Here is a 12,943-nt window from a genome sequence, read left to right as displayed (position 1 = left end):
CCCAGCGAGGCCCAGTGAGGTCACCCCATCCAGAGAGTCCAGGGCACGTGACAGAGAGGGCCTTGGGAGTAGGCGGGGCCCCGCCCGAGACCCCACAGGCAGGCGACGAGGCCGGACTGTCCCTGCAAGTCCCGGCTCTGTCACTTGGGAGAACCTGTCTGAGCGCCTGAGTTTCCTCATTTGTAAAACGGTCCTACGGCACAGCTCCTCTAGGTAAAACGCACCGTAACAGGGACCCTCCTCCAGCAACTCCTGGGGTCTTTCTCAAGCCAGGCCCCCCGGGGCCCCAGGGCCCAGGCAGGTCAGCTCCTCCATTGATCAGGTCACCGTCTCTCCGGGTTCTGAGAACGAGGCTGGACCCAGTGGTCTCTCAGCCCTCCTTAGCCACACAGGCTGGGGAGCCATGACCTGGGGGGGACCACAGGACCCCCTTGAGAAGGGTGCTTCTCACCTCAGGGTTGTGGTTCCTTAGCCACACGGTCACGAAATAGCGATACATCGGGAACAGCTTCATGGCAAACTGATCTTCCGTCATCACAGGATACACACTGTCCTCCAGATGCCACAGGTAAAACTGGACCGTCTCACAGAAGGTCTCCATGGCTACGGAGCAGGGTGGAGGCGGTGAGCCCCGAGGGGCAGCAGCCGGACGAGGTCTCCCCGGGCCACCTCCCTCCAGAAGCGTTGGCACACTTCTGTAACCAGCAGGTGAGCGAGATGGCCTCAGACAGCCTAGAAAATGCCTCTCTTCAGCCCGTGCTCTCTGCCTTCCAATTTTTATCAGCTTTCTACCCGTGTGGGAGGGGGGCTGTTAAGCCTACGGGTGTGTCCAGACCCCAGTCCTTGAGATTCACATACAGGGGTCAAGGGTAGGATATGACTCCTTACTCACAGCCCGAGGATTGTCCCACAGAGGGCAGTGAGCACATTTTGTCTTATTCTTCTCAGGTATCAGGGATTTGGGACCCCCCCGAAACACTTAAGAAATCAAAACCTGGGGCAAGGAGATCAGACCATAAAGAGCATCCGAGACCAGCCCTGGTCGGGCCCAACATAGAGCCATGTTCCCTGGTTCCCTCTCCTGTGAAATCCCGTCGTCCTCCTGAAACGCTCGAAACAGAGTCGGGTAAACCGAGTCACAGAGACAACTTCCTCCCGCTAAGCCGTGTTCCCTTGAAAGCACCAGCCACAGTTCCACCGCCTGTGCCCCCCCGAGAGCCGATTGGGGCCACACAAAGCAGGAGATTGGACAAATGCTCGGGAATAAATGGACAACCTACCTCCTATTCAGCAAACCCCTCCACCTGCTTGCCCCGGGCCCTCGTCCAGCCCCCTGGCCGGGCCTCACCGGCGGGCCCCACCAGACACGTACCACTGCAGATCACCTGGCACATCTTGGCTTCATTGGTGAGTCTCAGCATCGTGAATATGGTGGCCAGGGTGATGCCCATGTATGGCATGAATTCAAACACTGTGCAGGGGGACGAGAGGGGGCAGGGAGTTGGGGGCGGGTCAGCAGGCACAGGGCAGAGGACAAGCCCGCTTCCTGCCACCTCCCACCCCCACGGGGCCCAGCATGTGGCTGAGGCCACAGGATAAAGTGTGGAAGTCAGTGGGAGGTGAAAGGAACAGACCGGAAACAAGTGAAGGGGGAGGAAGCAGGAAAGGAAGGAGACCGGGGACAGGGAGACAGAAGGAGGAGGAGGAGGGGGAGGAGGGGGAGATAGAACCATAGGGAGGAGCTGGCAGAGCAGAAAGTCAGGGAGGGGAGACTGAGCCTGGCTCCTGGATAGATGCCTGGCTCTTTACGTGTCCCACCAAGGTCCTTGGATGAACAAAGACACAGCAAAGAACAAAGAGACAGGCAGCAAGAAAGAGAGACCAGAAGAAGGCAACAGGCGGGCAGAGAAAGGAAGGAAACCGAGGGACGCTGGGGGCAGAGAAGAGGCGTTGGTGGGGGAAAGGGAACAGGTGACAGAGCCACCCTCCCCTCCCAGCCTGGCCCCTCCAGCGGCCGTCTCAGAGCAGCTAGTCCCCTGCCCCCCGCCCCACTCTCTCCACCCACCCGGCCCCATCTGACCAGAGCCCCTGCAAAACGGGACACGCTGGCCCCCGGGCCCTTCCTGAGCCACCGCCCTTCTCGCAGCTTCCACACCACCGCCACCCTGTCCCCGTCTCCCTGCCAACTCTCTTCCTGACGTCAGGTTTCTCTGAGCTGGGTTCTGCCCGCCTCCTCTCCTCTGTCTGCATCTGTGGGCGTGGACGGCTTTGAGCACCACCCACACGCCAAAGACCCTGGAAGGAAGGCCCCCCACACCTGCCCTCGGACTCGACTCCGCATCCACCCATCAGCTGGCCACCTGACCCCGCCCCTCGAAAGTCCCGCAGGAATGTGAACTCAGTGCACCTGCCCGGCAGCCAGCTGCTCACGCCTGAAGCTGGGAGTCTTCCTTGGCTCCTCTTTTTTTTCCTTCACCTCCAGCACAGAACTCATCAGCAAGTCCCATCAGTCGGAGCCTCATTCATCTCTCCCGTCTGCGCACCCCTCACCAGCCTGGCCCCAGCCTGAGCCACCATCGCCTCTCATGTACACACCTCTCATCCCTTCTCCACCCACACAACAGCTAGAATGTTCTTCCTGGAACCTGCGTGTCACAAGGCAACCCTGCAGCTTTCTGGGGCTCTCAAGTAAGGTCCAGACTCTACCACACCCACCAGGCCCTGCCAGCCTCTCCAACCCCACTTTCTACCATCTGCCCTCACCCTAACGACAGCCACAGTGACCTCTCAGTCCTTCAGAGAAGCCGAGCCTTTCCCTGCCTCAGGGCCTTTGCACATAACGTTCTCCATGCAGAACGCCCTCCCGCATCTGGTTCTTCACCATCGTCTCGTCCTTTCGGGTCACAGCTGAAATGTCACTACCCCAGTGAGGGCCCCACAGAGGTGAGGTCCCCTCCCTCCTGATCTCAAACAGCCACCAGGCTGTTCTCGTCACACCACATGTCATCTCATATGATGATGGCCGATTTTCTCGTTTACTTGTTTACCGTCCTTTACGGAGGCGGGACCGAGCGCATTGTACTCACTGCCACTGTGCAGCGGGAGCTCAGCACCCGCTTGTGGAATGGGGGAGGGGGGAGGGGAGGGGTAAGAAGGAAAAGAGATGAGAACACAAGAGAACGGGGCCCGAGAGGGAGAGCGGTCTGGAGAAAGAATGGCAGAGGAATGAAGAGACAGAAATGAGAGGCAGGAACACGGAATCTTGACAGCTGAGGGAGACGCGGAGACGGAAAGAAGGAATGCCAGAGGAAGGTAAGGTAAGAGGGGGGATGGTTGAAGCGGGAGACAGGGAGGAAGGAGAGCTTGTGTCGGGGTGAGCACTGGGCGATGTATGGAATCGTCAGGTGACTGGATGACCCTCCTGAAACTGATATTACGCTGGACTCAAAAGAAAAACTTAATAAAAATTTAAAAACTAGAAAAGAGAGAAATGGGGCTGGTCAGAGAAGAGAGAGGCAGTGACCGGGAGGGAGCGCCAGGCCGGCCTGCGGGGCCAGACCCGCCCCCCCCCCCCCCCACCGCCCCAGGCCGAGGACCCGCGTGCGCCTACCGTTGCCATTGGCCAGTTTCGCCAAGGTGACGATGACGAATTCGTCCGTGAGGTTGAGAGGCTTGAGGTGGTGCTGCAGCTCATACATGACCAAGTTGAAGTGGTTGCGGGACAAAGCCACCAGGGTGTCGCTGGCCACCTCTGCCTTCACGTAGCCCTCCACCTGCAGGGGACGGGGGAGGGACGTGTGTCTCCACCACCCGCTGGGCTGCCATGAAAACCCTCCTGCCCCACACCTGCTCCAGCTCAGGCTACGCCTCTTCTTGCCCCCCTCCTCACCGGTCACTGGACCAGAGAAGCCAAGCCTCTCCCTGCCTCAGGGCCTTTGCACATGATGTTCTCAGTGCAGAACTAAATCCTGCATCCACCCCAGGCCACCAACATCTCAGCCCCTGGGCTGGCAGGGGAGGGGGGCAGGGCGCCGATGGACCCAGGGCTTTACTACCTCCAGGCTCTCCCTCATCTCCTTGGAGGCGATGGCGACCAGCCTCTGGACGCCCTGATCCTCTAGCTCCCCCTCCTGCTGGATGATCTCCTGGAGGATGTTGTAAATGTTGACTTTGCGCTGGGTGGAAATCTGGGAAATGATTACGGGCGGGCGGGAAGATCCTGGACTAGGTGGTGGCACCTGGGATGGACCCAGCCCTGCCCCCAACACAGCCCACCATCTTCTCCCTCCACTGGCCCTCCTCCCATATACCCGTGACTCGCAAGATACGTGTATTTGATCTTTGTCCCCTTTCTGGTTTCTGGCACAGAGCTCCTAAAACCCTTGGGAGTTTCCTTAGTGATGAGAGCCCTGAAAGAGTCCTTTGTTACCTTAATGAGGTGACTCGGAAAGCACCCAAGGATGGGGGCTGGCTGCCAGGAGAACCATCCCTTTCATTAGAGGGTCGTAACTTTCAGTCTTGGAGTGGGGGAGGGGCCGGAATCCGAATGCATTGACCATAGCCAATGATTCAATCGGCGGTGCCTCTGTAATGAGGCCTCCGTAGATCGATCGCAGATCAGGGCTCAGCGAGCTTCCGGGCTGCCAAACACGTGGGGATTCTGGGAGAGCGGTGCACCCCAAGAAAGCACAGAACCTCCGCACCTGTTCCCCGTGGCTTCCCCTCTGCATCTCCTCCATCTGGCCATTCCTGAGTTCGATCCTTTTATAATAGACTAGTAATCCAGCGAGCGGTCTGTTCCTCTGAGTTGTGTGACCCACACTAGCAAATCAATCAAACCCAGGGAGGGAGTTCGACAGCCAGTCGGTCAGAGGCACCGGGGGACAAGCGGGGGCGGGGGCAGCTTTGTGGGACTGAGCCCTTAGCCTATGGGATCCGATGCTGTCTCCAGGTGGGTAGGTCAGAACTGAGCTGAACTGTGAGACGCCCCGCTGGTGTTTGAGAACCGCTCGGTGGCGGAGGGGGGTGGGGAACCCCACACGCATTGCAACTGGTTCCAGAACGAGTCATACCCCACCTGGGGGTTGTCCTCAAGCCGCCCAAGAGGCATGCCCTACCGGGTTCCACCCCCGACACCTTTCTCCGCCCTCCCCCCATCCGACTCATCCAACTGGCCCTGGCGGTGTGGCCCGCAAATCTGTTCTTTCTTCCCTGTTCTCGGTCCGGCAGAGTCAGCAAGACAAGAGTCGCATGGTCAGCGCCCCAGATTCTCCACACACTTGTCACTGGCCCACTTGAAAGCCCAAGAACGCAGTCCACCCTGGTGGGGAAGCAGTCGATACCAGGAAATGTGCCTCTCACTCCCTTTTGATTCCCAGATAGCCTTATCGCCATCTTAAATGACCCCGTTTAAGGTAGAATTGGACAAAGAGACCGTATTCCCAGACCACACCTGGAGACTGGCGATTAAAATAACCCTTATTGAATCAGGCTTGACCAGCTGCTCTTACAGAATGAGTGTGGGCCGTTGACATGGAGGCCATGGCCCTCAAAGCCCTTGGAAAGGGGCCTCCTCTCTGTTGGGAGGGCGGCCACTTCCCAGCAGCCCCAGAGGCCTCGGAAAAGGCACCTCAAGAAGGAAGAAAGTCACTCAAACTTATATGTTCACTAGTGAAATCTGCTCCAGAGAGTCGTGGCCTTGTTTGCCTGGTGTCGCCCTAGCGATTAACCGAGGCTTCTAAACTCCAACCAGAGATTCCTCATGAAAATCCCTGGAAGTAAGAAAACTGGGGGGCCTTGGCCGTTCGGTACTGCCTGGCCCTGACCAGTGTCCCTCAGTCTTTTTTTTTAGATTGTTCCCTAAAGAGCCTTCTTAGACATTTTTTCCTGATTGCACCCCTACCCATGAAGCCTTAATTCCCCGAGTATATGACGTATCTGTTTATGTGCATCTCTGTACTTGATACATAAAAAAGTAAGGTTTTCTTCAGCGAATCCATTTTACCCAGGGGTGGGGGGAACAGTATCACCCCCGTGGAGAATGCATGCTCTCGATTTTCAAAGAGACCTCAAGGACACCTGTAGGCTTCATTAACACTCCTGCAGGACCTGTGTAAACAGCCAGGTAAATTTTAATAAGACCAGCCTCCTCTGTGATCAAGAGGCATCTCTGGAGAATATTTATGGTCGCAAGGCAAAAACTGTCAAAGACTTGGAAACTGACCTAAAGACAGGCACCAGAGGAGGTCTTGGGGCTGTCTGCAGCCGCTCAAAGATTATGGGGCCTCAAGCGGGGGGCACCCTTGACCCCCCGTGATTGTCTAGGCTACGTTATCTGGGGACAGAAGCTCAGTCCTAGGAAACTGATACGAATGCAAATCTTCCTCCCTAGCAACAAAAATCATTGCTGTTCCTGGCAATGTCGATGACTTTTGTCTGGTTTAACAGATTTTGACATTCTGCTGGCTCCTTCACTATTCAATGAAGAACGGAAATCTCCGAAACAGGTTAATTTCAAATGTGCCCACGTGTTTAGTGTCTATGTATTGCCACTGATTATTGACGAGGGAGCATGGGGCGAGCTGAGGACAAAGTACAGGCTGACAGCACCCTCCCCCCACCCCCAGCAGGTGGGATACGTGTGATATTCCCCAGACACTCCTGGCTGCCCAAGAAGAGGGGAAAGGAAAGAAAGCAAATGGTTGACTGATGGAGATCGAGGTCACGTAGGACGGGAGTCTCCTTCAGTTTACGGATGACTTAGTAATGGCAAGAAAAAGGCAACCTTATCCAGAACCTAATCTCCAGAAACCTATAGACTCCGTTTCCTGGAGCCCTCATAGGACCCTCATCGAGATGTAAGGGGGTTTAAGTGCTTGCCGTGGTGATGTGGGAAACAAAGGCAAATGAAAAATTAGATTCCCGTACTGCCTACAGCCCAGTGACGAGTCCTTGAAACAGACAGAGTGACCTCCCTCTAGGAGCTCGGCTGCCTCGATGATGACACTTTGTTAAGGGTAAAAGGGAATCTTGGCTTCACATTATCCTGACCCCCCAGGATCCCGTAAGTCTGTTTTAACATATAAAAATTCCTTTACCTCAACTCCCCAAGATACATGCAGGCAATCATACTCCAAGCTTATGGCCCCCTGATATACATCTGAAGGGTCTCATGACTGAGGTTTTACTCAACAGTTTTTCTAACAGCAGCCAGCCCCTCAAGGACCTGGAAACCTTGCTTCAAAATTCCTTAGAGACTTACGCTGTCCCTAACCCCCTCCCAACCTGAGGTATATAATGAGTTATCTGTCACAACCCAACGCAGCTCTTTCTGCCCACAGGTCCTGTCCCTGTGCTTTAATAAAATCACCTTTCTGCACCAAAGACGTCTTAAAGAATTCTTTCTTGACCATCGGCTCTGAACCCCCCATCACCCCAAAACCCCATCAATTATGGCCTGGGTGTTAATCATGTTCTTAAATGTTTTATATTTCCCGACACCTCGGGGTCGATGACCCTGGAGAGCCCACCCCTCCCAGGCTTAGCCAGTTACTACCAAGAGCAAACATCTCCCCAGGGAGCATGCTTTTCAAATGCAAACCAGCCAGTCCAAAGCCGGTACCATCCACCTGCTCTCCCACTGGGAGCCACTGTCCACCTGCCCCTAATGACCCCAGGGCCACATGCCAGACAACCAGGGATAGCCCCGATACCCAGAGCCCGCTGAAATTGTTCACACTAGCCCATCTTCAGCCTGCTCACCCTGCCTGTCCCATCCCCCCTCCCCCCACCAGAGACCACAATATAGACTCTTGCCCCCCGTTCCCTCCTCGCTCCCTCTGTTTCCTGGCCAACCCTGGTGCTGGCTCATGTGGCCCTGCATGATATGGCCTGTCCCCTCCCCCCCCTGCACCTCCTAATAAACCCACATTTTAGGGGCGCCTGGGTGGCGCAGTCGGTTAAGCGTCTGACTTCAGCCAGGTCACGATCTCGCGGTCCGTGAGTTCGAGCCCCGCGTCGGGCTCTGGGCTGATGGCTCAGAGCCTGGAGCCTGTTTCCGATTCTGTGTCTCCCTCTCTCTCTGCCCCTCCCCCGTTCATGCTCTGTCTCTCTCTGTCCCAAAAATAAATAAACGTTGAAAAAAAAAATACAAAAAAATAAATAAACCCACATTTTAAAAGTCTGTTACAAAACCGTTTGCCTGTCTTTGCTCCTCACAGCTGCCACCCATCTTTCTACAAAATCAAGCTTTCTCTAAAGAATTCCTACAAAGATCTCCCCCACTTCCCAGCCCCAAAGGCTACAGGACAGTCTACACTCCAGCAGTTCTCAAAGTGTGGTCTCCAGACCAGCAGCCTCAGCATCACCTGGGAAGGTGTTAGAAATGCTGATTCTCAGGCCAGCCCCACAGACCTACTGAATCAGTAACTCTCAGGGCGGGGCCCAACAATCTGGGTCTTAACGAGCTCTCCAGGGGACCCTGATGCTCTGCCCCAAACTCTGCCCTGTCTTGCCCACCGCGATTTCCCGTCACACCGCCCATCACTCCCTCCTACGCCCTCCACCCCACTCTTGACCCCGGCTAAGCAGTCTCCGGGCTGGCCCAGCACTTTGCACCCGGTTCTGCTACGTCTTGGCTGCCCCAGGTCTACCTGCTTCACTCCTTCAACATCTTTGTGACTACGTTCGTGAGCCTTAGGACAAGGGCTCCCCAACCCACCGTGTCAGAATAAGGCAGCTTTTTAAAAATTACCAAAGCCCCAGTCTCCCATGGGTCCTGTGAGCCTCACGGTCTTGCCCGTGTCTGTGCCCCAGCACCCAGCCCTGTGCCTGCGATGGTCGATAATGTGTGCTGACCCAACGGGTGGCTGGGCTCCGAGGCGGGGCCGGGGGCCAGCGGGCCCTACCTCGGGCACCTGCAGGCAACGGATGAGAGCGTTGATCACCGCAGAGGGCTCCGTGGTGGCCTTCTCCGTGATTATCACCGAGGCCAGCATCTTCCGCATGTCAGGACCTGCCCCCCCAGCAGCGTCCGTCTTTGCTGACCCGCTGTCCATGATGTTGAGGAGGTTTGTGACTTGTTGGAAAGTACCTGAGACAAGGTGGTGCAGGGGTGGCGCTGAGGTGGCCGTCGCGGGAAGTGCTCCCGCGCCCAGGCCCTCCTGACGCGGCCGGGGAAGCCATGCTCTTGCCACGATTGGGCGGGGCCTCCCTGTCCTCGTGCAGACAGAGAAACGGAGACCTAGGCTGGGACACGCCCTCAAGGAGTCAATGGCCAGGACTGGACAGGACAGGAATGCAGGGGTGAGGCCGACTTTCTTACCTCCGTTGTCGTCTGGCTCCAGGGGTTCCAGGTCCTCCGTTTCCTCTGCCGGGCCCTCGTTTGAGCCTACCAGTGCTTCTGTCATCTCCTCCACAAGCTCTTCGGAGACAAGATTTGTATAAAATCGTTAGTGTATCAACACAACCCAAGAGACCACCGCTCCCCCAAGAGTCACACCCTGCATAACCCTCTCCCCTTCGGTGTGGGCAGAACCGGGACTTGGCTAGACCCGTGTTCTAACCAGTAGGCCGAGGCCAAGGTGACAGGAAGCCACTCGCAGGGTCATGTGCTCTCATAGCAGCCTCTGTGTCCTAGGGATGGGAGAGGGAGTCTCACGCTAGCCTTGAAGTTAACGGCGTGGCCTAAACTGCCTGTGGAAGGGACCCTGTGGCAAGAAGCTGAGGACATCAGTCCTCCAACCCCATAAGCTTGGAAGAGAACTAAGCTCCGGAAAGGATGTGTCTGCACCAACATGAAGGCAGCCTGTGAGACCCCCTGACTCCGGATCCCCGGAAACTGTGCGATGATAGACGGGTGTTGTTTTAAGCCACTGAGTTGATGTCATTTATCACACAGCAGTGGCTAACTTGGTTAAGAAGGGCCCTTCCTCTCCTCTCCACACCGAACACTAACGATTAATGAGAAACCCACCTCCGCCGTCCACGTTGCTCCTCTCAAGGAGCTCTCGTAACATCAGCAGCTTCTCAAGGGTTGACCAACAACACAGATGTCAAAATGGAGGACTGAATGCTCCCAGATCCGTTCGCCCCCTGACCAGAGTTCTCCAAGCCTGAAACTCCACGGGCTCTTCACCGTCCTGAGCTCTTTCCCTCCTGGGAATCTGTTGAAGAGCTACTCTGGGACTTAACTACTGACCTTTCCTCGGAGTCCCCTCCTGGTTGGGACAAAAATACACGACAAGGAGAGGATGCCTAATACACATCAAAGGTAATGTGGACATGGGCAGGTGGGTCGTCAAGGAAGTGGGACGGTTGGCTTCTCAGCCGTAATGTGGATGAGGATGAGGTCTCCTGGCAGGGTGGGAGGGTTTCACTAGAACCATCACCGTTAGGTCACAGACCCTTGGAACTCTGAGATCTAACTGCCTTCCTGAGTCTTGATCAACTGAGGGCTTCAAGGAGTGCGCAGGGCCCTGTGTTAAAACGCCACATTATGTTGTCATTAGACGTTTCTTTTATACATATGTGCGGTGGAATACGGTGGCCTGTTTGGGAAAGGGGCATAGCGGGAGTGGGCGTTATCAACTACCACATCCCCTGGGGATGCCCTGTTGGTTTGCAAGCTCCACAGAAGCTTCCGGGGTGAAATCTGAAACTGGCCTCTGTACTCAGAGGGCGGGGAGAGACTGAAGAAGCCACTCCATGTTGGCAGGTGGCAGTTTTCATAAGCAGGAGAACTTACACAGGAGTTTCATCTTGGGTAGCATCAGGACAAGTGTATCTCTGCATCTGCCAACCACATCTTACAAGTTTATACAGAGGTCTTAACCAGGTTCAGTCACCTGTACCGTCAAGGTGGTCTCTACACCATCTCAGTATCCCAAAACGATCTCCTTGGATCATCCTCTGGGAGTGGGAAAGGCAAGCAGAACCCACATTCCAAGGACAGGAGAGAGGATGCGAAGCCTCTGATTTCCCAGGTCCAGCTCACAGGTCAGCTGGCAGTCATGTCTTCTCATTGACCTCTTCGCCTCCACCCTGTGGTCATAGGACCTCCGGGTGGGAAGATGCGGTCAGGACAGCTGGGGTGGGATGGGTGACAGAGGGGTCCTGGGAAGAGGACTCTTCCTCCCCAAGGACTGGGTGGCTTACAGGATGGGGCAGGGGGTTCCCCCTGACAGGTAAGAGAGCAGGTACCCCATTTCCTGAACCAAAAGTGGAGCCCAAGATTTTCTCGTCAGTTGTAGCTATAACAGGCCAGATCAAAAGTTTGAGCAACGAAATATTGGCCTTTGGAAACTTGCTATGCATTACAGAGCAATAGAACAAGACTCAGAGCCACGTAGGTCCACGAAGGCTTAGTGAAAATTCCCACTCAAAGTTTGCCCATGCGGCCAAGAGGCCTGCTCCTCAGTCTCTGATAGCGGGATGCTTTTTGCCCTTTGCAGCCCATTTCTACTTCATTGAATCCAGATGGTTGGAAAATGAGCTTCGCAGGCATGGTGCTAAACCCTTCTTCCCTGTAAAATTCCTGCGTTGTTCCTCACTCTGCCCTTTGGAGACATACTGGCCAATATGGAAGAGACACAAGAAGATAGTTATCACATGCCTCGCTTTTGTGGCTACCTCTCCCACTCTCCTCTGGGCCTGCTCTTTTCCTTCAAAGATCATTCAAATGACACGGCTCCCATTCCATTCCGCAGACCCTACCTGCCTGCCCGCTGCGTGCAGCTAAGCACAGCTCTCCGTGTAGAAGTGGATATAGAAGTGGGTAGGATGTGCCTGCATCCTCTGACAGTCTAAAGACCCAACCCATGGAAGATCGTGGGTTTAGGGCCAGCACTGAATGTATCAGTTAGCCATTGCTGTGTAACAAACCACCTCAAAGCTTAAGGACAGAAAACAACCATTTACTGTTGTTCATAAATCTGTGGGTCAGCTGGGTAGTTCTGTTGCTCTGGGCCATCTCTAGCCATGGAGTTGCTCATACATCTGCAGTCCGCTGGTGGGCTGGGTGAGGGCTGGCTGGTCTAGGACAGCCTTCCACAGGCACCTGGCAGTTGGCTAGCTATTGGCTGAAGAGGCTAGAGTGATTGGGACACATGTCTGTCACACAGTAGGGCTCACCCAGGCTGTTTTTACAGTAGGTAAGTGGGCTTCAGGAACAGGAAGGCCTCCTGACGCCTAGACCCAGAAGTGGTACCCACCCACTCTGTCACATGCCACCAAAGCAGGTCACAGGCCAGCCGGGACTTGAGGGGTGGGGAAATAGATCCTCCTCTCGATGGGAAGAGCTGCAAAGCCACATTGTGAAGGGCCTGGCTATCAGGAGGGGTGCAGAAAGGGGCCGCTTTTTTGTCGCACATACAATGAGTACAGAAGCCATGGAAAAAGTGAGATGCCCCTGCACATACTATCCAGAGAAGACACTAAAGTGATGAGATCAAGGACAAAGAAGAGGGCTGTACTTGGTTTTCTGAAATAAAAATGCTTTTTGGGTTTCTTTTTCAGGGTAGGGCAATAACATTTGACTCCCGTATAATCCATTCATGAAATCGGCCACTCTCGTGTGCTGTCACTCTACCGGGCTTCCTACCTCTGCTTCCACAGGAACTAAGTTGAAAATAAGTATCTGTAGAAACCCGTGACTTTAAATGCACGAGAAGCGCCAAGGCAGGATGTGGGGAAAACGGACACAACATAAACGTGTAGTGGACACATCCGGGAGCCTGTCCCCGGCTCACTAGCTCCCTCTCCCCTGACCACCGGGGTCAGTCATGGCTTCTGGTGGCCATGTTTTCCCTGTGCAACCCCTCCCTCCACATTCCTGATTGGACGACCAAAAGTTCTGTCATACTGGTGTATTATTTGCGGAATTAGCACGGGTAGCGTAACAGCAAATAAATGCAACAACAACGAAGAGAAGAACACCTAAGAGATA

The 12,943-nt window shown here is 55.1% G+C and overlaps 1 protein-coding gene and 1 long non-coding RNA gene across 6 annotated transcripts in view; one reads left to right on the top strand and one right to left on the bottom strand.

Annotated features, from left to right (window-relative positions):
- The window catches only part of MROH2A (maestro heat like repeat family member 2A), a 45,689-nt gene extending 35,204 nt beyond the window's left edge, over window positions 1–10,485 (bottom strand). For 2 of the 5 annotated variants that reach the window (XM_053215988.1, XM_027047180.2), the window contains exons 1-7: window positions 9,974–10,484; window positions 9,323–9,421; window positions 8,907–9,091; window positions 4,056–4,187; window positions 3,611–3,773; window positions 1,373–1,471; window positions 452–603 (exon numbers count right to left, since the gene is read on the bottom strand). In XM_053215988.1, the coding sequence (XP_053071963.1) occupies window positions 452–603; window positions 1,373–1,471; window positions 3,611–3,773; window positions 4,056–4,187; window positions 8,907–9,091; window positions 9,323–9,421; window positions 9,974–10,016 (873 nt within the window). In that variant the 5' untranslated portion in view covers window positions 10,017–10,484. Of the gene's footprint in view, window positions 1–451; window positions 604–1,372; window positions 1,472–2,407; window positions 2,682–3,610; window positions 3,774–4,055; window positions 4,188–8,906; window positions 9,092–9,322; window positions 9,422–9,973 lie in introns of those variants that run through there. The other 3 variants (XM_027047193.2, XM_027047175.2, XM_053215990.1) reach the window with 3 other exon arrangements.
- Window positions 553–3,026, top strand: LOC113595891 (uncharacterized). The gene is made up of 3 exons (XR_008295649.1): window positions 553–708; window positions 949–1,407; window positions 1,823–3,026. It is a non-coding gene; the product is annotated as an uncharacterized LOC113595891 (long non-coding RNA).
- Window positions 10,486–12,943: the final 2,458 nt, after the last annotated feature.

This window comes from Acinonyx jubatus, chromosome C1 (genome assembly GCF_027475565.1).
Source record: "Acinonyx jubatus isolate Ajub_Pintada_27869175 chromosome C1, VMU_Ajub_asm_v1.0, whole genome shotgun sequence".
NCBI lineage: Eukaryota > Metazoa > Chordata > Mammalia > Carnivora > Felidae > Acinonyx > Acinonyx jubatus.
Note: the sequence above shows the minus strand (reverse complement) of the source record. Positions and strands in the feature narration are given on the sequence as shown.